This window comes from Ornithodoros turicata, chromosome 8 (genome assembly GCF_037126465.1).
Source record: "Ornithodoros turicata isolate Travis chromosome 8, ASM3712646v1, whole genome shotgun sequence".
NCBI lineage: Eukaryota > Metazoa > Arthropoda > Arachnida > Ixodida > Argasidae > Ornithodoros > Ornithodoros turicata.
In genome coordinates, this window is record NC_088208.1 from 28,941,812 (window position 1) to 28,967,943 (window position 26,132).

Genomic DNA, 26,132 nt, shown 5'->3' on the forward strand with positions numbered 1-26,132 from the left:
GAGACCGTTCGAGCTCCACGTTCATTCGAATAAATATCTGACTATACACATAATGTATGACGTAATATTTTGAATAATGTAACACCTGCTGTGTTGGTGCCACATTTTATTTGTTCCCCGGTGCACACTGTGTTGTTCTCCATTTTACGTATTGTATCACTATCTATTTCATTGATAAGTATACACATATCCAACATCCTCATCGGTCTGAATTAGCAGGTACAGTTGCGTCTAGACATGCGTCTTGCCCAGGACAATTTGCTTTGGTGGATTTGGCCAAAAACTGTGAGGAAGAAGAAAAAAAAATGGACGAAGTTAATCTCATGTGTGAGGTCTAGTTCTAGCCATATAGTCTGGCAAGTAAATGTCTCTGGAGCATTCCAGTGTTGTTTGACTATTATCTCTGCGGTTTGTGTCACCCATCAGATCAGAGACACCCTCTGATAAGAAGTGACCTCGCACGACTTCCGACACCCTTGGAGACCTCCGACACCATTGTAATGGCTACTCCTGTTTTGCTTCACCTCCTGGCAATCTAATCTGACAGAGCTCTGCATACTCCATGTGCATTCCTATGGTGATGGGAGCAATGTCCTCTACTTCCTCCAATCGAGTCGTCCCCGGATGAATACGTGAACTTTATTTTGTTGCGATTCGAGATCAGAATGGCTGTCTCTCGGAAGGACAGGTAAGAGCTCGTTTTCAGTCACAGTAACAAGACTCTATTATATCTTTTTTAATTTTCTGTTAGCGCCGCGAAGCAACTGCGGCTGTGAGCTTCGCACAGTCGCGTACAGAGGATAGAGGATGGAGAGGGGACAGCAGGGAGGGCTGGGGAACAGAAGAGTTAGTATGCGTCCTGGACAAACTTCGGGGGGGACTGCGCCGACATTCCTCTAGAAAGAAAAAACCTAGGGAAAACCTCCACAGGCGGTGCAGGGATTCGAACCCACGTTACCTCCTGGTCTCGGCGTGGAAGACGATAAGGGTGTCTTACAAGATGCTGCTTCCTGAAGCTGACAGACAACAAACCCACGAGGACAAGCGCGTTTAAGCAACTATGGCGGAAATTTGTGTTACTTTTCATCGTTGTTTGTAAAGTCCGTGCGTCAGGTCTTGTCCTGAAATGGCGTAAGGATAGCGCGGCAGGATATCGAGGCATAGGTAGCGTGCTATTGTTCCTCAGGTCATGACAGCATAGGCCAGGCCATAGGCCATTTTCTACCAGACCGGATGCTGTTTTGCGCTACCCATTTGAAAGGTTTCGCAACCTCGCGAAGATCGTCGGATCTTGGTCGAACGCTGCCCAGAAGATGCAAGGCCTTCGTCTTCTTGCGGAGTACTTTCGCTCCACCGGTCTGGTGACGGATCTCTGAAAGTGCTCCCTCATCATCAACCCCTCATCCGTTCCCAATTTGCAATAGGGCGGTGTACCGCCTCAGGGGCGGTGAATCGCTGACCTCATCATCATCCAATGTATGTGCGTTTGTGTGTATTCGCAACAACGGCCAAATACAGCACATGTTTTCTTTCAACACAAATGACATTTATTTCCTGCACAACGATGAGTGACACACATTGAAGAAAACAGCAGCCCAAACTGGCAGCCCGCAGTAAGGTAGAACAGAGTACAGAGTTCGTGTAATGCTGTGTACACCAAAGAAGAGTGACGAAGGACTAGTAACTGTAGCGGGACATTCACAAGACAGGAGAGGTTGCTTTGGCTAACTACTAACGACTAGAAGCCCGTCCGAATCTGTAAGCGACTGGGGCTTGAGCGAAGCTAACTGGCACTGCATGGATAGCATGGGCTACTGGCTGAGCAGCAACAACGTGGACGGCCTGGGCGACCTGGTGGGAAACAACTGGGGCAGCGACTGGTGCTCCGACAGGGTTTGGCTGTGGGTTGGCGTTCAGTTGCACGTCGGCTGGGCTCTCCGCCTTGGTGCCTGGCTCGTTGGTGTCGACTGTTGCACGGAAGCCGTTCTCATCAGCCACGTAGTTGACATGACGGTAGGTTCCGTCAGCGCTCTGGTAGCCGTAGCTTCCTGTCTTCCTGTTACCTTCGTCGCCACTTTCGGACTGAAGCAGGCGGGTTCCAAACTCGTCGGTGCTGTCGAAGCTGAAACTATAAGGCTGAGGTGGCTGCAATGTGAGAGGACAAGGATATAAATAACTCTATCGTTTGGTAGTAGCAAATACGGGGGAAGAGTATAGCACAATATATTTGTGATATCACGGAGGTGCCGAGCGTTTCCATCATGTCTTCCTTCCATTTGTCTTTTACGGTTTCGTCTACAGTCTACTACCTTCTTTTGGACCCGTTTGTGTAATAGTTGAGTTCGAGTCTCACACTTAGCCTCAATTGCTGCGGCAGCGCTTCTCCCTCGAGCAGCGAGGGCGTGCTCAATGCACTGCCTTCAAGCACTGTTGAGATTGAGTCTCAACTTCAGTCATGTGGACCTTTGTCTACTGAGTGAAACCACCCATTCAACTCAATTTTCTAGCTACAACCCTATTTTAAAGGGTAAAGCAAACAATGCCTGTGCCTGTGAAAACGACAGAGCCTGTGAACTGTGGATGAAGGCAACATTTCCTCGAGTTTTACAAGCAACGTACTGCCAATACGGCAGTTTCCATTGTATATACCATCGGGTCAATGTAATACATTTTTTTACTATATCTGGCACTTATTATAGAGGCCAAGTTTGGCTTTCTGCAAGCTCTCGACTCATCAGCTGAAGAAACATGGCCCGTAATCTGGTCGGCATTCTCACAAGCCCAATAAAGTACCAGTCGATTCGGAGCACGAAGATGTCGTGTGGTCCTCACAAAGTGACAACATCAATCGCTATGTATACCACTTCAAATACTGAAATAAGGGGCTGCACCGTACGTGGAATGGTGAATTAATATTATGGCTAATCGCGAAGTGAATCCCTGCTTTTGCGGGTTCTCATGTGAAAGTGATACTCCAAAGCCAAAAATAAAGTTGTTGTTGTTGATACTTACATCCTCTGGAACCTGAGCCGCTGCGACAGCAATCAGAGTGACCAAGAGAACCTGAAAGGAAAGCTCAGCTCTCTCGTCTGGACCTTTCACAGAAAAAGACCAATCTTAACTTACCTTAGCGTACATGGTGTCGACGAAGTTGCGTGCCGGGCTGCTGTTTCTGCTCTTCTAGGAATCTGGGATGCGTTTGATAGCCCTACTGCCTCTCGCACCCGCTTATATACTGCCTCGACTGAACGTCCTCGATTTTTCAAATAAGCGTATTCCTTTCTACGGTGATCTAAATTGCGCAATACTCTGTTATTGCGTGTAATCATACGCCTAGCGAGAGAGAGCTGCAAAAATAGTGCAGCTTAGGCAAATTGACATAATCCGGTGCATCTTCCCGCTCAGTAGTGACCTTCTGCGTGTGGTTTGCGACTCATTTAAAGTATGAGTGTGAATAATAAGGAGCGAAATTTGGAACGGTTTATCGAAAAGATGCGTATACAGGAACGAAAGTGGACAAGCTTGCGTTGTCACCTTGGCCAAACTTGTCTGGTGCGTTCTGTCCATACGACCTTCGTGTGGGTGAAGTCACTTTGTTTGCTCAGAAACCGCGTTGCGGAGCAGGTAATCGGTGACAATCCCGAAGATTGTTACGATTACAGGGAGAATTCACGGCATTTGTTTAGGTTAATGACCCCCTTGACATTCTGTCCCCCGATACCTTTGATATTTGTAGGAGAAACTGGATGGAAAGGACGTTTTCATAAGGATTAAAGGACAATAGTCTTATATGGTACAGTGGAGAAGTAACACGGTAGCTACCAACCTTCCGGAACCGTACTCTCCGGATCCCTTAACGAGCTGGACTCTCGCCCCTCTCTCTCACAAAATTGTTTGGTCCCTGGACACATCCAGCCCACCAACGGTCTGCCCTCAAAGCTCTCTTGACCCCTCTGGATACCATATAGGAATGCAATCCTTATTGTGAAGGGGCTGCTTATTTAGTTCCCCGCCTCCCCACCAGCAATGGGGTAGAGCATCGCCCCTGGCGATGGAACTCCCCATTCATCATCTCACAATAAAGGTGTTGTTGTTCTTGTTGTTAACAGGGTGGCGAGATAGGCAACAGAAACGCCCTTAGCAACGGCCGCTGCGCGCCTCCTATATGACGCCGCGACGGGCACATGCAAATAATGCACGCGCACATGGGTGCACTTGAAAATATTTTATAGTGCTAATTGAACCTTTAAAAAAATACTGAGGATATGTATCAATCCATCGCAGATTCTCGAGATGTGCGATAAAAGCAGATGGGCGTCTATTGTTGATCCGGTTTCTTAATGGCAGTGTTGTATAACCGTTATCAAGATATGGTATTACGATACCGATACTCGTTACTTGAGTAAAAACTAGCGACATACCGATATCGACACTTCCTTTTTCAGGTAACGGAGTACCGTTAGCGCTACTGCTAACGCTAACTGCAGACTCTCAATTGAGGTTACCTGTGTCATTGTCTTCTTGTGACTATTCAGCATCATGATCCTATACTGGGGGGGGGGGACGTTAGGAGGGATGTCCTTGTCACTGGTCACCATGTCCTTGACACAGATTGCGTTGCGAGTTTTTGTACATCGGGAGGTGTTCACGATAACAGTTCCGAAAACTTTCAAGCAGCTGACATCACCTTGCTCAGGATGGGTTTGATAAATTCCTCTATCGTATCGTATCGTGGAGGGTTTAGAATATGATTCACATTACTGCGTTTACGGCTGCGTACAGCGTGTTACATGTACCAATGTTCATACGGAAGCATGTTCCGTTGCTATGATTCGCTATCAGTGGACGTAACACGCAAGCACAACCGTAAACGCAGCAGTGTGAATCAGCCTTTAGTTTTCCTTTGCAACTAGTTTGCCGATACCGGTTTGCAAAAGTATCGCGATCTGCACTTCGATACGAAAAACGAAGTATCGATTACGGTGACGCGTCACGTACAACACTACTTAGGCCCGGTTTCACCAGCGCCGATTAACATTTGAACCGAGATCAACGGTCCCTTAACTTTGCTTCACTAAAGGGAGTTATTGTCACTGAAGCATTCATCGTGTCAGCAACTAACGCTTGTAAAAAAGAAGTGAGTGCTCACTTAAATTTTTGGGAACCCTTAATCTCGGTTCAAAGTTAACCACCATCGGTAAAACCGAGTCATAATGGTGCTTCGAGGTCCTACTCCGTAATTTATTCCTTGTTTTATATATAAATATATGTAGCGTATATATAGCGTATATAGCGTATATATATATAGCTCCTGGGGGGTTGTTCAACAAATATAACGCGTTGTTGCTCAAGGACAATGATCATAGCATGTTCATAGCAGCGCTATGTTCGTAGCTACCTGCCTGCATGGTCAGGGCGGTTTATTATTTTTTTAATGTATTTGTAGATTGAAGTACCCAGTGATTAAACAAAGTTCTCCGAAAATGTTTTTCGTGGTTACAACCGATGGGTAGCCTGGTGGGTTGAACTTTTTCTGCTGATTTCACTTGGTCGCCCAGGTGACAAGCTTAACTGCTGCGGTATCATGAGACAACGACAACCTTATTTTAGTGCTAACGATTGGGCGATACTCTTCCCCATTGCGAGCGGTAATGTGGTGAACTATAATAGTGAGTCGCCTCATAGTGAGGATCGAAGTCGTACTTCATAGCATCGATCATCTAAGTACTACGGTGTCCAGAAAGGTTAGTAGTGCTCTTAGGGCAGACTGTTTGGACTTGGCCATAGACCAAGCAATTTTGACAGTGTGAGAGGGTGAGACTGCAGCTGATTTAAAGACACCGATAGGTGTGGATCGGAAAAGTTGGTAGTGCGCTCGACAGAGAAGAATGTGCTCTGGATCTTCCGGATCACCGTGCTGACGGCATCTAGGACAGTCAACTTGTCGCAAGTGGTAACGCCACTGAGCGGTAAAACATCATGTAAAACATCATGAGACAATAGAAGCAATCCCGACCGAGAACCCAAGGTATTTCACTTCATGCTACGGCGACTTTCCGCGGGCTATGGAACGTTGTGTGTCACTTAATCGCTCCCCGAAAACTATACCCAAGCGCCATGGCGTGCACTACAACGTGAACATCGTACTGATGATATGATGACATTCATCAAGGTCTAGCGATAAGGAGGACATGACTTTCAGTTCAACACGCCACCAGAAGAGGGATTCACCATTCAACATGTAGATCTTCACCTCACGTCGTCCTCTGCTTCGCCCAGTGTCGCAATCAGTGTTTTCCGGGCCTTAAATACGGTGCATTCGCTAAATAAAGAACCCAAACGTACGCTCAGAACTACGCTAATTAATGTACTAAATAAAGGATTGCCTCAAGTGGGCAAAACTAGCCCATGGACCGATCACTGTGGCGTCGCTGTCGTCTCGCGACATAAAGCCACGAATTAAACCCTAGGACCCTTGCTGTGACTAAAGCTGCAATCACTTGTTCATGTATGCGAGTGCGTGTGACTCGAAACGTACGCATCGTTTGTAATAACATAACATAAACATTTTATTTCGCCACACATTTGTACAGACAACACTGAGAGGAACAGCAGAAACGTATGGACGCTCATATCGTCTTGATGAAACAATCCGCAAAAAGCTCGTCACATGTCACAGAGAATCCATTGAAGACTCATCTGCAGAAGGAAAGGCAAACATAAACGGAAAGACATTAAACTAGGAGGCCTAGCGGCTGGAAGCCCTGCCGAAGGTGTAAGTCAGTGGAGCATGATGGAATGCATATGTTGGAGCAGCTACATGACCCAGAGAAACTGGCACAGCTCCGTGCACAGCCACGGGTGCGTGGACAGCGTGAACAGCGTGGACAACTGGCTGGGCAGCGACGACATGGGCAGCATGAACAACCGGTTGAGCAGCAACTACATGGGCTACTGGTCTGGCGACAGCAGCGACAGCCTTAGCTGGCTCTGGGTTCGGCAGTGGGTTTGCGTTGAACTGGACATCAGCTGGGTTCTCGGCCTTGGTTCCTGGCTCGTTGGTGTCGACGGTGGCACGGAAACCGTTTTCGTCAGCGACGTAGTTGACGGTACGTTGGACGCCGTTAGCATCGAGGTAGCCGTACGAGCCAGTCTTCCTGTTGCCCTCATCACCGGACTCGCTATGGAAAAGCCGGGTGCCGAACTCGTCTGTGCTGTCGTAGTTGAAAGCGTATGGCTGAGGAGGCTGTGAATGAAAAGAAAATACTGGTCAACGAGCCCCGTAGTACTTGAGAGCGTGCACAAGCTTATAGCTTGGCACCTGTAACGGGATAGAAAACAGGATTCATAGCTTACAGTTTTGTATTACTAGACAAATTTGAGCGCGAGCAGACGATACAGTAACCTGGACGTAGATTACTTTTGCCCGCACCAGGCCCCATTACATGCGACTTCGTATGGGCACAATGTTTACGTCTTTATACATTTATAAAAGTACCATCTTCATATTTTTATTTACGCATCTGTTTCATCAATCGTTTTTACTCTCACCATTTAGACTGAACGAAGTGCTTCTTCAAATTTTACCTTTGTTTTTCCTGACGTGTCTATGCTAAGGTCCTTATATTTTTATGTATCTGATCTAATCTGCCTTGCTTTAAGCAAAAATGTATTTTTGACAACATTACCTTAAACGGAGAAAATGCTTCTAATCTTTACGTCTGCAGGCTAAACCACTACCATTCATCCCCAAAGCCACGTTTAAAAGCAGAGAATGCCCGGGAACCAACAACAACAAAAAATAGGTTGTAACGTCATGAAACAATCTATAACATGCTTTCTAGTAAAACATAGTTTTTTATCTCGTTCATCCAAACCAGGCAGTAGTGTAACTTTAAAAAGTACTTACACCTTCCACCTGAGCCGCAGCGACAGCGAAGAGGCAAACGAGAAGAACCTGCGTAGAATAGACCAAGACATTGAGAGATACATGTCTGGAGCTCGACCGCTTTGCGCACATACCTTAGAGAACATTATGACGCCGAGAATAAAAGATGCCACTTCAACCTGGACCAGTCCTTCGAGAGATCTGCTGTGAGATAGATTGGTCTGGCGCCTTTTTATAGTCTAGCGTCCATGCCCTAGGACATTTTAGATTTGCAGAAAACGTCAAACTTTGTTTTTAGTTCGTGGTAATTGGAAGATTTCATCATTAGGACGGGCAATCAGTTATGCGGAGCGTAACGCATATAACGGGACTATCGACAAACAACCTTGACAGGTGGGCGGGAGTTTGCTTGGAGCATCGAAGGCACTTAGAGAACATCTGATCTGTTGGCTAGACAGCAAGGCGAAGGTTGCTGTATAGCAGAGCGAGGTGGCGAATGTACTCTGTTTCCCTGGAAAGGTAAACGTAACCCTTGAGCGTACGGACGCCCTTGTAAGATACTCATCGCCTACGTCGTTTGTGCGGATCCAACGTGATACGGCAATGAACTATTGCGTCGCCGACTTGCCCGAGTGCAATGACACCGGCCATTGTTTTTTTCTTGATTTCCTTCCTTGCCGGAACTGCTTGTTATGGTGCAAAATGTTTTTTTTTTTTGTATTCCGTGTTAGCTCCGCGAAGCAACTGTGGCTATGAGCGGCGTACAGATTTGGACAGATGGAGAGAGGACAGCAGGAAGGAGTGTGAGGCAGGGAGGTATGTATGTGGCCTGCGGGCCGACTTAAGGGGGAACTGTGCCGGCATTCGTCTGAAAAGTCATCGGAAAACCAAGGGAAAATCTCAGACAGCGCAGCCGGTGGTAGGAGTCGAACCCAACACCTCCCAGCCTTCAGCACGATCTTGGCTACCACAACGGGCGGGACGCCTTAACCCGCTCGGCTGGTGATGCAAATCCTGCATTTAGAATGATTACGAAGAGTGAAACATTGGTACGCATGACATAGGCATTGCTGCCGAAGCAGAGAACTCGCTCTTGAGGCCTCAGAAAGTCACCAGATGTCGCTAGGTGAATTTGTAGTGTCGCTAGAAAACGTCGCCACACATAAAATTGCCGTGAACCTGTTTTTAACAGAAAGCTTTTCTCTTGAAAAAAAAAAGGGGGGGTCTGTGTCGAAGGCTTTTTGAATGCTCTGCTTGTCTCAAGGAAGGGGCCCGGTGTTAAGTATTGTCTTCCATTTTCTCCATGTTTTCAGCGGTAACAGCACACACAGCTTCCAATAAGTGCGGTCACGTGACCGCTGAGTGGACGAAAGCGTCCGCTCGTTGCTGGTAGCCCCAAGGTCGTGCTGAAGACTGGGAGATGGTGTGTTCAAATCCTACCGCCGGCTGTGGTGTTCCGACGTTTTCCCTGGGTCTTCCTTCAGACTTTCCAAACGGATGTCAGCACAGTTGCCCCTGAAGTTGACTAAGGACGCATACTGACGTCCCTATTCCTCTCTCCATCTGTCCACATCTGCAGTCCGCTCATAGCCAGAGTTGCTTCGCGGCGCTAACACGAAAAATCAGCTCCAGTGCATTTATTCGTACTGGTACCCATTCATTATCATTAATTTATTTGTTGTTGTTGCTCGTACTGGTATTCAGCGCAGGGCTCTGGAGACCACAATTATATGGAGCTGCCCTAAGGAGATCGCCATTAAAAGCCACTCAGTTGCTGTTCAACATGGTCAGTCCATCTGGTGACCCAGCTACGAGTTCTTGAAACTGTCCGTGCTGCCAAATGAGTTTCATGTTGCGCGTTAGGTGTTTCCAGCTGGAATGGATGGCGCCTAAGATATCTAGCCTGTCATCTAGCTGGTGTCCATGTGATAGCGAGACAGAAAATAGACTACTTGTCTGGAACGAACGTATATAAAGCATCGTCCGCTAACTATGTAAATTCTGAAACTTGTTTCACCACGAGGTTTCTATCAGACTTCACTCTCAATCAAGTACAGCGACGCAGACGACTAAAGGTCTTCGCGAGGAACTATACAGGCATCAGGTGCATGCGGAGCTAAAGGGTATGGACACGCGCGGGAGTTTCGCATGCGGCCTACTGTGACCACAGAGGGCTAAATCAAAATAGATTAAGGGAACGCTCGTTAGAAATTGATGGATGGGTAGATAGAGGTTGAATAAAACAAGGAAAGTCAGTCCCTAGAGACCTAGACTTGCTGCCCGCATATCAAGTCTCACGCCTTCTACTCTTTAGCCTGAGTGGCCTAAAAGCTTATTTAAAATGAACCATCAGTTGATCTGCAATTCGTATCATCAGTATCGAATAGCTCTCGACATTTTTAATTGAACGCCTGCGTGTCTCTCGCCCACTGAACGCGCACTGATATGCAGTTAGGTCTGCGGGTACAAGTGTGTGCATATAGCACACCGCGTGCAGGGCGCCCCAACCCAAGACCAGCATACCAATAACTTTTTCTATTACCGTAAGGAGGAACAAATCAGTTCTAACACGCTCAAGTGACTGAGTTCAGGGTAAAGCACGTTTCTAGATGTCATTTCGAACAAAGACAAAAGTCAAGCAAAAGCGTGGTTTCGGGCTTTTTGACAGAAGTATAGAGACACGTGAACCTCACGGATCCAGCCGAAACTGCCGGTCATCTAGAGTGAGCGTCTTTACACGTCGAAACCATAAACTTTAAATATCCAGGAGGCGTTGAAGCAATGGAGCAAACCACTTCAGCTGGATTGCAGCTGGATGCGTGCAGACAAAATAGCTACAGTAATACCACAACACACATTCTGCTGCAGTTCTGTTCAGTACAGAGTCAACAGTGTCGCCTACATCTACGTACAAATAATATTCTACAGTATCGAACAAAGCGGTTCTCACATTTTATTTCAACACAACATTCCACAAACATGTACGTCATAGGCTTCAAACATCGGAACAAACTTGGTTAGTTGAACAACAAAGGCGAAGGGACCGGGTTATTACCTTGCCGAAGCAAGGCACGAACAGACGCGGAACATTGAAGGCAGTGGGACACTGACAAGGTAGCATCGTCTAGCTTCTGGACACCCTGCTTAGAGAGTAAGCCACTGGGGCATGTTGGAAAGCAACGGTTGGAGAAGCTACATGAGCCACAGAGACCGGTAAGCCGCTGTGCAGGGCTACGGGAGCGTGGACGGCCTGGACAGCTGGATGAGCAGCAACAACGTGGGCAGCATGGACAACTGGCCGGGCGGCAACGACATGGGTGGTGTGAACAAGTGGTTGAGCGGCAACAACGTGGGCTACTGGATGAACAGGCCTGGCCGCAACGGCAACAGGCTTGGCAACAACTGCCTTGGCAACTGGGACTGGGTTGGGCAGTGGGTTGGCGTTGAGCTCAACATCAGCTGGGCTCTCGGCCTTTGTTCCTGGCTCGTTGGTGTCGACGGAAGCACGGAAGCCGTTTTCGTCAGCGACGTAGTTTACGGTACGCTGGACACCGTTGGCATCGAGGTAGCCGTACGAGCCAGTCTTCCTGTTGCCTTCATCGCTGGACTCGGAATGGAACTGTCGCGTCCCGAACTCATCGGTGCTGTCGAAGTTGAAGGCGTATGGCTGAGGGGGCTATGAAAAGAAGCATGTATGAGCAGGGAACGTGACGTTTGAGAAGGCACACTGATATTAATGGTTTAAGACATTCATGCAAACTAAACTAGCAGTAATACTCTTTCGAGCAACGGCATCACAATGGTCGTGGAGCTCGTTTTTGTTTGACAGAAGAAATGTTCCTAAAGATTCGCCAAGGGAACGAAATTTTTGGAATATGATACGTCTGTGGACGAGCCACGGCGTGCGGCGGCAATTGTGTCGTGCGGAGAAACTCAACCCTGCCACCGACGTGGCCCATTACGCCACCAAAGACGTCACCGTTCACTGCATTGTTCGTCTATCATTTACCGACGCTCTTTCCTGCGAGCCGTGTGCAAGCACAATGTAAGGAGGCCCCTAGGATCATGCGATTTGCAGTCAATAGGCGAGACGACGGACACGAGAGTTATGAAATGTGGAGGAGAGGTCAGGAGACGACTGCAATCGCTCGTTGTTTGGAAATGGCGCGCTTTAATCGGGAAAAATTCGGGAAAAGTTTTCTGGCAGTAACAACCCTTTGTAGCACAAATCTTCTGGAGTATTCGGGATGATAACAGTCGCCCTAACATTCACCAACATCTCGATGCTACGAGTAGTAACAAACGCCTTATGGAGAAAATATATCAAGCAAGTCTCTAGAGTTGCACCAAATGGAATATTGAGTTCTTGTCATCAAACTAGGCAACACTCTTCCCAAAAATTATGTAATTTTTTGTACACGCAATAACTGTAGAATTACCCAAAAGTTGAGTGTGAGGTGGCGACTTACATATTCCTCCTGGGCCAGAGCCACAGCGAAGAGGCATACTAGAAGAGCCTACGATAGGAACAATAGGCAATTTAGGGGCTAGATGTTGGGAATTGGACAGTCAGACATTTCACATACCTTGGCATACATTATTCTGGTAAAAATAGACGCTTCTTCTGCCTGGAGGAGTCCTTACAGAGATGTGCAGTAAGGTAGAGAAGACTGTCGCCTTTTTATAGTCCATCACAACATCCCTCTCGCACATTTGTATGTGGCAAAAAAAAAATCGCGGGCCTTTTCGTTTAATTTGTTAGTGATGAGAGGAATGTCATAGCACCGCTAGCATATGTCATCGGCTATGCTAGGAATAACACAGATAACGGGAGCATTAAAAAAAAACAAGAAGGATAACCTTGACGGGAGGGCGTTGTATTATGCAGTGTTGAAGGTATCTGGAGTGCATCTCAGTTTCTTTCTGGTCAGACGGCAAGGTGAAGGCTGTTCCGATAGTGTCCCGTGGAGGACGTAGACAAGATCCTTAGATAATAGACGCAGCTTAGATCGTACAGACGTTCTTTCGGCTACGCATCGTCTGAACCATTTGATAGAACAGAACGAGAAAAGTCAGCGGTCTAATGGATCACCCCTTCGCCACGGAGCTCTACCACTGTCATCGACTTTTCTCATGACTTTGCAGGGGTGAGTATAGCGTTCCGCGAGACGTATCAAAAATAGACAATATCCTTTTTTGGTATGGTGCTTAATAACAGTAATAATAACAACAGTACTGTGATGCTACACGTAAGGTTTGTCTGCGCAGACTGTCGACATGTAGGGCTGTAGGACTGTCCCGCAGTGTAGGACTGCTGGTAATTTGGACCACCTTGCGTTGTTTTGACGTGCCCCCAAAATCTCCGACACACGGTGCTGGAGGCAATGTTTACCTCCCCCGCGTTGCTACCGCCCTCGGCCGGGATCGAACCCACGACCTTGAGCTTGTGACGATATATTGCTTGTAACGCTTGCAGGTGCTTGTAACGGTATATTGCCACTTTAGTATTTTGTGACTCTAATGGATACGGGTGTACGACGAAGCAGGTACTGTGGAAGACAGGACAGCGATCAGGGATGATGACACGACGTTTATTCGCCGAGAGCAAGAGAAGGAATGAACGAGCTATGGTCGCGCGGTAGCGACCACGAATGGTGACGCGAGCGATGACGTAATGAGCTGTCGTCTTCTTTGGGATATTCAACAGGTACCGAACCTCGTGCTCAGAACCCGGGTAGCAGTTGAGGCAGAGGGAAACCAATAAAGCTCTGTTGTTGCTCTGAGGAACCTCGTTTTTTAACAAGGAATGCCGACGCTGTAAATGGTGTGAATAATCATAATCAAAACCTACTTTTCAATCGACTCTTGCCTGATATGTGTACCTCCCTCCATACGAATGGTAGATTGTGCATATCTGTATATAGTTGTAGAGCTATTTTTAATGGAGAACACTTACGTTGTCGATGTATTCGTTTCATTGTTATGTTTTTAGTTAAAAGAAAAAGTGTAATTAGGTCAAGCACTTAATTTGGAGCCCACTTTCGTCAATAAGATATTCTGAACAGGTTTTACTACGCTTGTCAGTCTTAAAGGTGCTGTGACTCTTCGTCTCAAGACATTCCGGATAAATGTAAAAAATGTAGTGACTTGCATCGATCTCAAACTACAAACCTGCACTCCAAGTTTTACTGCAAAGGAGGTAATTGAGGTGTAGAAAACGGGCACCGGCAATACCGAGACTCATGTGGCTCTGACGCCACCATGGATGTCACGGCAGGCAACTCCGTCAGTGAGAAAGCGCGAGAGAGGTCGTGGTTTTAGGTGGTAGTTCGTATAGGAGGATTTCTAAAGTGGGCTACCATCATTGTTGAATGTTATCGTTAGGTCACTGTTGATACTTGTATAAGTAATGGCTTTACAAATAATAAGTAAATTTAACACTTAATACACTTTTTACACTTGTGAGTTGTGACCGTGACAACACACCATTTCTTAAAATTCAAAAAGTTGCCTTTTAGAATTCGATAAGAACTCTTTCACATTTGAAGCGCTTGTGCCAGGAACATCTCGCTTTAGATTCCGTTTTGTTGCGCAATCCACTAGGAATTAATGAATTTCGTAACCTCGCCAAAGAAATCGTTGATCGCCACGACATACCATAAGTAATACCATTTCCTTGTGCGAAGCATTACTTTTTGTGTTTCAACAGCTCGGTAATTCAGAAGCAAGCAGTGTCCGTTGAAACGACCAGCCCGTGCCGTCTTGAAATCCGTACTTCAGCGATACTCCAGTCCGTTCTCAAGTCTGAGTACATTACCAAAGAATCGTCAAGAACCACAAGATTTGGTCGCACAAATTTGTTTTAATTTTTGTACAAATATACACAAGAGCAGTTCAGAAGGTGGCAAAGCACATGAGAGAGAAAGAGGGACTAGACGCCTTTTTGAGAACACGTGGGGACGATCCTAATCCTAAGAGCAAGAAGCACGGAATACCAGAACACAAAGTGAACACTTAGTTGTGGAAATACTTCATCGCCTAGCGCCTGGAAGCCTTGCCAAGGGTGTAAGCTACGGGAGCGTGGTGGTAAGCAACGGGCACTGCGTGGACAGCGTGGACAACAGGGTGAGCAGCAACGACGTGGGCTACGTGGACTGGCTTGGCAGCGACAACGACTGGCTTAGCGACTGGGGCTGGGTTCTCCTGTGGGTTGGCGTTGACCTGGACATCAGCTGGGTTCTCAGACTTGGTTCCTGGCTCGTTGGTTTCCACGGTGGCACGGAAACCGTCAGCGTCGGCAACGTAGGTCACCTTACGGTAGGTTCCGTCAGCAGCCTGGTAGCCATAGGTTCCGGTCTTGGCGTTGTTGGCGTCTCCGGACTCGGACTGAATCAGACGGTTGCCAAACTCGTCTGTGCTGTCAACGTTGAAGCTGTATGGCTGGGGTGGCTGAAAGAGAAGAAGCATCACGATGAGGGAGCGTCCGAGCATCCGACAAGAACATTTCGAGAAGCTTCGAAAATAGTCGAGACGCGAAAAATTTTTTTCGGCCCCGTTCACGTGTGACTTTTAGATGAGGTTTCTGGTATTCTCTCGTATAACACTTATTTTTACAAGATTTTCGTGTTCATCTGAATGGATTTTGGTTACTACCGGCATAATTTTTTATATTCAGTCTCCTAAATGAAAAATGTACTAACGGCTTATTTTTTTCATCACGAAATTATCAGAATTTTTTTTTCTCCAAACGGAAATAATTTCACATATTCGATCGGCGAAGGCTTAGCATGGTTTCAAACATAATTGCAACTTACGTCTTCAACCTGAGCGGCAGCAACCGCGAAGAGGCAAACTAGGATCACCTGCATTCAAAATTAAAATATTACTCATACATAAGTGTGATCATCTCACCAACTACACCAGAAGCGGGAAGCGTAACAAGGCATTACCTTTGCGTACATGGTGCTGTTGGAAGTAAGTGAGCTACCACTTGTGTCTGAATGCTCGAAAGTGTGTTGTGGGGGTCTTCACTGCTCCTTTTTATACTCGACCACACGATGCCCTCTCACTTTTTTCTAAAAATTTTTTCGCAGCGGAGGATGCTCGAACTTAAATTATGTATGTGGCCAGTGATAAGAGGAATGTACGTATTTCGTCATAGAACGTGTCGACCGTTATGCGGGGGGGCTTAGGATAACGGAGCGCTAGCAAACCGGGAATATAACCTTGAGATCTGGGCGTTACAATCTGCCAGACACCTTTTGAAGTTATTTCGACGCATCCAGAGTATCTTCTCTCAACAAGGCGAAGGCTGTCGTAACATACAAGGTCGTTGCGCACGATGTCCGACCGTGGAAACGTTTTCTTTCAGCGCATTTTATTTTTTTGTGCAGATGTCACTAACTTTTTATAAAACGGATATGAAATTGCACGGGGTACTTCCTCGTTACACTGAGTGATCAATCATGCCCCAATTATACTCTATACAAGTCAACGGCTGCATTTACGACCCAAGCCATTCGTTCAATACAACATTTTCGCACCTCATAAACAGAAAGAAAAAAAAATTCATTCGCTCACATATGAGATGTGTATCCTCGTGGAACATTGCTTATTAACTACCGTTTATTACCCAATTTTAGCATGCCTTAGCAAACCTGCAATTTTAAACAACACTGCTGCCTATACTGACAGCTTTGGCAGCTATAAATCTTCGTGAAAAGTAAAACGAGTAGCAGGTGCTTCAGTAGCAAGGTATCATGGGGAAGGTGACGAGACGGCACTGCTCGCGATTCAAGCCGAATCGTCAAACGGCAATAGCCTGGCGCATTTTCATGTTGGACATCAATCTCTCCAAAGGAAGGGGGGGGGGCATGGTTATTGTGGTGGTACTTCTGAAAGAGATCGTCGTTTTCGGCCTTACAGAGCTGGTTTGAAATAGCAAGCCGACCATCGTCTGGCTGACCTTTCCGTTCTTTTTCTTAATAAACATATCGCCCCCCCCCCCTCCCTGGGCAACATCGCTACTAACGCTCTGGGGGAATGTGCGTCCTGCGCCGACTTCTAAGGGAACTGCACCGACATAAGACTGAAACATGATGAAGGGAGGCATAATGAAGGGGGTTAGCCATACATGAGTCGGCTTGCTGTTCCCTCTATAATGATAACCTCCTGATGCGTAACTCTACCCCAAACACCACATAATCTTGACACAATATTGGTCCAACCTTGGTCCAATAAGGGGCTGAGATTGCCAATATAGGTCCAATATGGAGCTGAGATTGCCAATATTGGTCCAATCTTGGTCCAATATGGGGCTGAGATTGTCAAATTTGTTCCAATGTTGGTCCAGTATGGGCTGAAATTGCGAATATTGGTCCAATCTTGGTTCAATATGGGGTTGAGATTGCCAATACTGGTCCAATCATGGTTCAATATAGGGCTGAGATTGCCAATATTGGACCAATATTGGTTCAATATGGGGCTGAGATTGCCAATATGGGTCCAATCCTGCTCCAATATGGGGCTGAGATCGCCAATATTGGTCCAGTATTGGGCCAAGATGTTGTGTGGCTTGGGTAATTGTTACTATTCCCTTACTGTTCGTTGCTGCTGGAGGGAGCCATCACAGCTTACCAAGGGGCTCAGCTTCTCTGAGTAACTTGAACAGCGCTGCAGTCGCGTCAGTGTGTTGGGTGGGCCAAATAATGTTGACATCGAGAGTTTATGATACCCCAGATGAACGAGGTGATGCCGGAGTGCAGTATGGTGTTTCCCCTAGCACTGGCAGATGATGAAGAGGCGATGCGTATCCGCTTCTACATTGTAAGTCGGGCAGATTGGCGTATCTGGGAGGCCCATTTTAAACAACACCAGCGAAGTTCGTGCAACATTCAACCGCAGCCAGAGGAATACCGACTGCCTCTGTGATGTACGTCCACGCGGAGCATGGTCCATCAACGGGTCAAAGGATCGCAAGAAGCCTTTAGTTCTCACAGCACCCTGCATAAAGAGCCGTGTGCCACCGGTACAGAAGCAATGGATGTTCAGTTGGCAAGCAGAGGATGTAACAGGGGCGCCATTAATCGATTCGGTATTTCAGGGCTCGTCTTGCCACAGGGCCAGCGCGGACTTTTTTCGTATAGACAGGAGTCGGTGACGTGTCGACAGGTGATGTCACACGTCGCCCTAGTTTACGCGGATCACGTGTCAGGCCGCTAGAGGGCTGGGCAGGATGTACAATGTGTCACACGAGGATTCCTCGTTCTGTCACACACATCCGAAGAAGAACATGCTCTCGAAACGTCATCCCTTATCCCTTCCTCCACACATTTGGTGCACCAGTATTACTATTTTGTGTGTTAATTTTAATGTGGGCCTACCTGGCTTGGGACCCATTGGAGCCACATACAGTGATTGAAGGACATGAGTTGGTAGTACACCTCAATTATTATGCAGTAGACATCTCTGATCACTTTAGCAGAGTAAGAGGTCACCGCCTCCAACGCTGCTTTACGGTTCGTCAGGATTATGCAAGCTCTGAGTGTCGTCGAAGGGATGTACCTCAAAACAGCTTGTATACGGCATGCACTTTTAGCACGTACCTTGTATTTCTTGAGTAGTTGGACTGGGGAAGCTAAAAGACATAGTTTTGTTTCTAAAGAACGGCGGCCGTGTGGCGCACAAGTCCGAGATTTTTCAACAGTGTCGGAGGCTGTCACGGGCGTCATATTCGTCGGGGTGATGTTCCACACGTGGAGGCGATCACGCTTCGGCTGTATGCTCCACGCAAAACTCGACAGTGTGTCGAACAAGGAAGGAGGGAGCCACGAGCACACAGCCCTGCTCCACGCGATGGTGTCAACTTGCCAACGACGGTGGGCCCATATTGCGCTACTGCACGCCTCGTCCCACAAAACTGCCTGAGACATATGAGTGGGGCTGGTGGAGTTCGGGGTCACGCGGGAGTGATCCGAGCCGCGATGGTAAGCGTGAATGACAGCATGGAACCGCCGTGGTGACCGTGCTGCCGGGCGTGACGGTGCAAACGACTCCGATGAAAGAGTGTGCACCAGAGGCTCCATCCAGTTCATTAGAAGAACTTGCGTGGACGATGGCTCTCCACAGAGGATTCGTAGAACGGTCTTGAGTGCGATTCCACGATTCATGAGGTCCACGTCTGGAAGGGCTAGGCCCCCTCGAAACACTGGAAGACTAAGGACAATGCGGACCACAGGCCTATTGCGCCTCTTCTGCCAAATGAAGGCTAAGATGGTAGTGTGGATCCGCGAGACAACCGAGCGCGGTGCGACCAGCACATGACTCAGATGCCACACACGTCCGCAGAAGACGCTCCGCACGAGATAAGCGCGCTCGCGGTACGTCAAGTTGAATGCACCGGTGGTGGTGGTGATAGGGCTTGCCGTTTCGGCCTCACGTATGTGGGCAACGTCATGACTGACGCCCTGGGGGAATGTGCGTCCTGGGCCGATTTCTAAGGGAACTGTGCCGACATATGTCTGAAAGCGTCTGAGGAAGACCCAGGAAAAACCCCAGTCAGCACAGCCGGCACCGGGATTCGAACCCGGGTACCTCCCAGTCTCGACGTGACATGGCCAGCACGCTAACCACTGAGCCACGGGAGCTGCCTCGCAGTTCGCGCAAAGTTCTTGCAAAGCGCTCGACCAGTTAGCAAGCGTGGGCCCGATGCTGTCAAAGAAGACGCCGAGAATTGGAAGAAGTGCATGAGAAGGGTAGACACGCGGTGGACATACGGTGACCCAGCGGCAGCAGATGGGGCTTCCGGAGGTAGTTCCACCTCAGTAAGCAGTGATGGTAATGGTACTGTGATGGTTACATGTAAGGTTTTTCTGCGCAGTGTGGCGACATGTTGCACGTGCTACAGGGTAGGACTGCGGATAATTTGGACCACCTAGGGCTCTTTTGACGTGCGCCGGAAATCTCCGCCACACGGTGCTGGAAGCAGTATGATGAATTCAGTATGGTCCTTTTTTGTATATATATTCAAACTTCAACAATAGTTCGCCGAATGATGCGATGTGAAGCAGAGCCTAACAACAACAACAACAACTTTATTTCGAAATGTTAAGCACAGCCTGGAACTTTACAGACTGATTGAGGCGTGTAATGAGCAATGACGACAACTGTAGCGGTAAGGAAATTACTATTTCTCTCATTTGCTTTATTTCTTCTTCCTGTTTCACAGTTTCCATCTACTAACACAATAGTTATAAACGCATACTTCTTACAGAAGTCAAGCATTAGTAGATAACATATCACAGCCGTTGGCCCTCTGGCTGGAATGGACGATCGGCACACATGAGTTCATTGGTTCATTTCAACCCATGACCTGAGATAATCCCCAAAGAAAGCTGTCCCACAACCTGTGAACGGTCTAATCTTCACGACAAAGCCTCGCCACACGTAGTTGTTTATTTTAGGTAGTGCACCAGCAGTGCTTCACCCCAAAGTAAATGAAATAAGGCAACACACGAAGACAAGAAGTGGAAACGAACCCGAGGCAGTGACACAGGACTATTTGTGCAGCTCACACCATCAAACAAGTATGAATGGATTATTTCCATATACGTACGCGTCACCCTCTGGCGGCGGAATATCGAATGTCGTGTTTTCCCTCCAGTAATCATGGCGACGCTCATACGAGCTATCGTGTGGCAAAGTACCAAGAGGAGACGTGCAGAAAGAGTGAATGCGCCTATCAGGCATTACGAGAGTAAGCGCCGTTAAGTCTCAACGTAAAACGTGCACGTAACCAAAAAGCCTATTGATTCATTGACTGATAGGCAAATGAAACAAAATTTGAGATGATAAAGCCGGTGATATCCCCCATGTAACAAGGCGGCAGGTCACTCAGCATGCGCATACGCGTATTTGGAAATGGAAACCAAACTATTAATAGCTCAAAGAACGTTAATTGCTCACTCCGACTCAACGACTAGACGCTCTTCCCACAGTATAAGTCACTGGAACATGTTGAGGGGAGACAGCATGAACCGCGTGCACGGCAACGGGCTGTGGGGCAGCCACGAGGTGCAGAGCTGCAGCTGCAGGCCTGGCTACAAGGGGAGCAGAAACGGGGGCCACCACTGGGTTCGGCCGCGGGTTGGCGTTGAGCTGGACGTCCGCAGGGTTCTCAGCCTTGGTTCCTGGCTCATTAGTGTCGACGGTGGCACGGAAGCCGTTCTCGTCTGCCACGTAGTCCACTTTGCGGAAGGTTCCGTCTGCCGTCTGGAAGCCGTAAGTTCCGACCTTTCGGTTTGCCTCGTCCCCGGTTTCCGTCTGGGTTAGACGATTGCCGAGTTCATCGGTGCTGTCGTAGTTGAAGTGGTACGGCTGAGGAGGCTAGGATGAAAAAAGGGTCACTTGACGAGAAGAAAGCTTAGAGTTTTACTGGCAACCACACTAACACATAGAAGGTTTGCGCATGCAAAGTTTGGTCCATGTGCTTCACAGAAGGATGGAATGAGGTTGCTAGGGCTGCTACCGAGTAAGGTAGAATTGCCCTTCTATAGGTGATTATTTTGTCTGAAACATACAAGTACTGTTGTGTCAGTTCAGTGCGGAGACCGCACTGGCTTCACTACGGTATGTATCGCTGGTGCGGGAGCTCCGTCACCCCCTCCCCCCCCCCCCCTCGCAATAGTGTGTCCCTGTCCATCCGGGGAGATACACGATATATAACAGTATCATATCGTACGCAGAAAAAGGTCACATGCTCGCCAAGGGCTTCTGATGTTGTTTTTGGCGTCACCTCGCTACAGAAAAAGAGAGGAGGAGGCGGTACTGTTGCAGCACGTCAGCCCCTTCTGTCGCATCACCCGGTGCGGACCGCACCCCCCGCATCCCCCCTAGTGACGCCACTGCGCACTGGAATGTTCCCAACTTTTGACTGAGCGGCTGACCTTCCTAAGACGTAATGCGCGGTTAAAAAATAGGCCAGCTATGAAATACTGCACAAACTACCGGTCTACTAGTTCAGTGCCAATTTTGCATGTTCCTTTTCTCATATAAATACATTGTGACGTACAAATACAAGAAAGACGTGTAAATACAAGACAGTGTATGTGCCGTGCAGCCAACTTCAGCCACGTGCGGACAAAAAAACTCGTAATTGCCGTAAAAGCTATCCTATATGCAAGCCGACCTTTGTTTGGCTGACCTTTCCTTTTTCATTTAAAAACTTTCATATCCCCCTACGCAATCTCGCGTTCCTATCGCGCTCCCATCTTGTCTTGCGTTATGTTCAGATCAATAAATCAAATCAATGGATCAATCAATCGTCTCATCGAGCGTAAAAATTAAGGCACCACACTTAGCCAGCAATTTCAAACTTCAACACATAAAGGAAGCAATAAAGCAGCCGTCAATTTTTGTACTCAGTAGTCCAGAAGCACATATGCTTTCTTTGTTGTTGATGATGTTTTCTTTTATGTTCTACAGGGAAAAGAGAAAGTGTTATACTTACGTCCTCCTCCTGAGCCAGAGCGATGGCGAAGAAGCAAACCAGCAACACCTGAAGTATAATATAATAGTTAACGTTGCGGACGAATGGTCAATAAATATTATTGATTCCTTTACCTTAACGATCATGCTGTTATCCAACGTCGAATGATGCAACTTGAAGGAGGACTTGACTGCTTGGTGATGCATGCGCTCGTGGTCTCGCTTTTATATGCTGCTGCAGAGCCGTTATCCACGCGATTTGTTTTGCTTCTAACGTGCCAGGTTACTTCCATTACCCAACGTTAGATAGCTTCACCAGGAGCTTAGGGAAATTTCTGCCCGTCGGCATGACTGATTTCCAAGATATCTAATGGTTTAAAAATAACTGCAACTCCTTTTTCATTTTCTTGTAAGCGAAGTTGGTGATTTTATACAGTTTAATGTGGTTACTTAATGAGCCAGTAATCCTTTCGCAATCGTGCTCGAGTAGTGTCTATCTGCCTGTTTGTCTTAAAAGCAATGAGGACGCGTTGGCAGTTGTCTGCGTGCACGTCCTTCGTAGAAACACACCTGTAAGTGAACTTAGATGTGCATAAAGCGATGTTTCTTTAAACGAATCACGCATTGCAAGTTTTGATATTCTATCTCCTCGTTTTTATTCACCGGCACACAAAGAGATGCAGACACAGATACACATTAAGCAATGACCTGACGCTTTAGCAAACATGGCTGGAAACAGAGCTTCGAGATATGAAACATATATTCATGTAATCGGAACAACAAAAATCAAGAGGACAACAAATCACGCAGTTGGGTACGAAACGTGAAAGAAAATCTCGCGATCTGGAGCAAAGACAAACAGAACCGGACCATAAACTGAAGTGGCATGCGGTATCCAGACGCGATGCTGCCTTTCAAATTGAGAGACACTCTTAGCTCACGTGAAGCATTACTGTAGTGCAAGAAAGCTGTGAAAAAGCTCGGAGAGTACTTGGCAACAAACATTTTAGCCATCTTTACTATTAGCGCCTACCAGGATGCGCAAGAGTATAAGCCACAGGCACATGGTGAGGAGCTGCTGCGACAGCTACTGTAGGGACATGCTGAGCGGCAAAGGTGTAAGCCGGAGCAGCAGCGTGCACAGCATGAACGGCTACAGGAGCAGCATGAAGGGCTACAGTAGGGCTATGGACAGCATGCACGGCGTGAACCGCCACAGGATGAACTGCCGGAGCTGTGGCTACAACATGGACAGGCCGTGCAGCAACAGCTGTGGTAACTGGTGCTGCAATCTGAACTGGAGCAGATTGTACTGCTTGCGTCGGTGGGCTTCCCAACGGGCTAGCGTTGAAGATCACGTCAGCGGGATTCTCTGCCTTTGTTCCTGGTTCGTTTGTGTTGACAGTTGCACGGAAGCCATTTTCGTCGGCAATGTAGTCCACTTTTCGGTAAATACCGTCTGCTGTTTGGAAGCTGTAGGATCCAGTTTTGGTGTTCCTCTCGTCGCCGGTTTCGGATTGGGCCAAGCGATTGCCATATTCGTCTGTGTTATCATAGCTGAAGCTGTATGGCTGAGGAGGCTGATGAGAAATAGAGGGTATCATTGTCGCGAGAACAGTTCGGACATATTGTACATTGTACATTCCTCATGTAAACAAAACGCATACATTACATGAAACATCACAGCGTGTAATGTGTCCAAAGGAGAAGAGCTAGAACAGTGAAGATAGAAAATTTGTTTCTTGTACTTTTTGCCGTGGATGGCTACCGAGACGGGACTTGAATGCATGGTCTCGCTCGTCTTGTTTTTGCGTTATCGTGCAGGACAACGTATTCTTGAGGCATATAGCCGTAGGGCGACGCGGATTATGAGTCCCACAGTTATTGGTGTTTTCGCTTCGCCTAAAACACGTGAATAGCTTAAAGATTTTGCGGTACAAGTCGTAAATAAAGAGGCCGAGACAGGTCATCCTAGGTTATCCTAGATAAACGTAAAAGACGGTTCTTTGCCACGATGTGAACCTGCATTGGAAGTTTCACAGCGAAGACGGTAATAGAAGCGGAGAAAATGGGCACCGCGAATACCAAACCCCATGCGGCTCTGACATCACAGGCCTCGCCGCCGCCAGTGAGGCAGCGCAGTAGAAGTCGCGTGCTTACGGCTGCCAATGGGAATGGACGCAACTCTGAGCTCTGAGACGTCGGCGCTTTGCTCGGCAGTGTGCTCGAGGGCCTGTATCTAGCTAAGTACGACACGTAGAAGAATAATTCTTTTTTTCTTCAGTATTCTAGCGTGCACTACAATGCGTCCATCATGTAATGAACCACATCTGCGAAAGTGTCCCGACCCCTTTATTGCAGGCCAGGCGGATCGCAGCATTTTCGTAACGGTGTGGGCAGGTCCCGCGCATCCTTACTGCGCTTCCTACGTCTAAGTGTTGCCATATCCCATTTAGGATGCGAATGGGAAACAAAACTGCTCCACCTGTGGCACGGTCCTCTGTGCCTTTCGTGATAGGCAAAGTTACGGCAAGTCCTCTGAGTTTGAGAGTGCTTACTTGTCGTTTGACCAAATCATTGCTGGAGGCTCCTTACCATCGGAGCTTTTGGTCAACAGAGCTCTTCTTTTCGGACGCACGACCTTGCCGTAGTCTTTAACCGCTCTTCTCCTTTCAGCTAGCAAGTAACAACCTATGAATGCCGAGGAGCCAGGAACTATACTTTGTGACCAGCCTCTAAAATATATAATATTTTTTCTAGCCCCCCTCCCACACAGAGACGCACGCATGGGAGACAAAAATTAGTAAGTTTTGAAATGGAAGCTACTCACGTAGTCGTCCTGAGCAGCAACGAAGCCAATGAGGCAAATCAGAAGTGTCTGTATCCAACAGAAGATAGTTTACCATTAGTTTAACACTGGCAAACCGGACAAGTCATGTTACCTTCGTACGCATTGCAACGACTCCACCGGAAGAGTTCTTTCCAGACGTTCAGAAAGACAACGCCGTACTGGTGCATTAAAATGTGGCATGAGCTTTTATATTTGTCGGTGAAGTAACCCGTCCTTGAAGTTACGTTACTGTAACGTAGTTAGTAAAATAAATTTATAAAACAAACTCTATCGTGATCTGCCTGAACCCAACGCATCAATAACTGCTGTTCTTTCCGCTCATATGTATGCGACGGTTGCAGTGACTATCTCGTATGAAAATACAATTAGTTTGATTGGTGTACTTTCGAAAATCTCTTCTCGTGTAGAACGGCGCAGCTTAAAGGATTTGGGTTGTTAAATGGCATCAATAATACACCAGGGACGTCAGACATGCTGCAGCAACGATGTGGGCGGTATGACAGCGATAAATATCGCTTCCCTTTTCTATCCAATTGGGTTTAATTGCCGTTGTTCACGCATGACCTTCTCTGCTCTTTGCGTGTGCATTGTGGCTTTGGGTTTTGATTGCTTGACCAGGTGAAGACAGGATATTTTGAACTTGTGGCTTAGAGGTATTCCGTGAACTGCCCTTTCTCTGGCGACGTCCACGGCGTCTCTTGCATCTCAAAAACAGCTGGTCCAATAATGACGACATACGTTTCGGTGGCCGAACATTACTCGATACATTCAATGTAGCCCTCAGTCGTGTCTTTGAACCTTTAGAAGCGGTGGTCACAGAAGACCTCGCTATGTCTGAGGGGAGAGTGTGCCCTCTTGAAACACTTATTCTGGAGGGAAGAAGTGTTCTTCTTCAACCCGAATGCAAGG

At 47.4% G+C, this 26,132-nt stretch overlaps 5 protein-coding genes and 1 long non-coding RNA gene across 7 annotated transcripts in view; 1 reads left to right on the forward strand and 5 right to left on the reverse strand.

Moving 5' to 3' along the window:
• The first annotated feature begins 333 nt into the window (after window positions 1-333).
• The window catches only part of LOC135366881 (uncharacterized), a 48,042-nt gene continuing 22,243 nt past the window's right edge, over window positions 334-26,132 (forward strand). Inside the window, exon 1 of one of the 2 annotated variants that reach the window (XR_010414305.1) lies at window positions 334-688. This is a non-coding gene — a long non-coding RNA (uncharacterized LOC135366881). Of the gene's footprint in view, window positions 689-12,954; window positions 13,036-26,132 lie in introns of those variants that run through there. The other variant, XR_010414304.1, reaches the window with a different exon arrangement.
• LOC135366880 (cuticle protein 10.9-like) lies at window positions 1,531-3,216 on the reverse strand. Its single transcript, XM_064599842.1, has 3 exons — window positions 3,127-3,216; window positions 3,013-3,063; window positions 1,531-2,145 (listed from the first exon to the last, which is right to left on the reverse strand). Exons 1-3 carry the CDS (start codon window positions 3,136-3,138, stop codon window positions 1,732-1,734), a joined length of 477 nt encoding a protein of 158 aa, XP_064455912.1. The 5' UTR covers window positions 3,139-3,216; the 3' UTR covers window positions 1,531-1,731.
• On the reverse strand, window positions 6,551-12,521 carry LOC135366327 (uncharacterized). Its single transcript, XM_064598998.1, has 7 exons — window positions 12,475-12,521; window positions 12,358-12,405; window positions 11,018-11,564; window positions 8,880-8,902; window positions 8,023-8,127; window positions 7,910-7,957; window positions 6,551-7,246 (listed from the first exon to the last, which is right to left on the reverse strand). Exons 1-7 carry the CDS (start codon window positions 12,484-12,486, stop codon window positions 6,749-6,751), a joined length of 1,281 nt encoding a protein of 426 aa, XP_064455068.1. The 5' UTR covers window positions 12,487-12,521; the 3' UTR covers window positions 6,551-6,748.
• LOC135366120 (cuticle protein 10.9-like) lies at window positions 14,731-15,933 on the reverse strand. Its single transcript, XM_064598773.1, has 3 exons — window positions 15,838-15,933; window positions 15,703-15,750; window positions 14,731-15,337 (listed from the first exon to the last, which is right to left on the reverse strand). Exons 1-3 carry the CDS (start codon window positions 15,847-15,849, stop codon window positions 14,927-14,929), a joined length of 471 nt encoding a protein of 156 aa, XP_064454843.1. The 5' UTR covers window positions 15,850-15,933; the 3' UTR covers window positions 14,731-14,926.
• LOC135366121 (cuticle protein 16.8-like) lies at window positions 19,960-22,614 on the reverse strand. The gene is made up of 3 exons (XM_064598774.1): window positions 22,508-22,614; window positions 22,395-22,442; window positions 19,960-21,271 (listed from the first exon to the last, which is right to left on the reverse strand). Exons 1-3 carry the CDS (start codon window positions 22,577-22,579, stop codon window positions 20,858-20,860), a joined length of 534 nt encoding a protein of 177 aa, XP_064454844.1. The 5' UTR covers window positions 22,580-22,614; the 3' UTR covers window positions 19,960-20,857.
• Window positions 23,010-25,375, reverse strand: LOC135366123 (cuticle protein 16.8-like). Its single transcript, XM_064598775.1, has 3 exons — window positions 25,315-25,375; window positions 25,203-25,250; window positions 23,010-23,952 (listed from the first exon to the last, which is right to left on the reverse strand). Exons 1-3 carry the CDS (start codon window positions 25,324-25,326, stop codon window positions 23,395-23,397), a joined length of 618 nt encoding a protein of 205 aa, XP_064454845.1. The 5' UTR covers window positions 25,327-25,375; the 3' UTR covers window positions 23,010-23,394.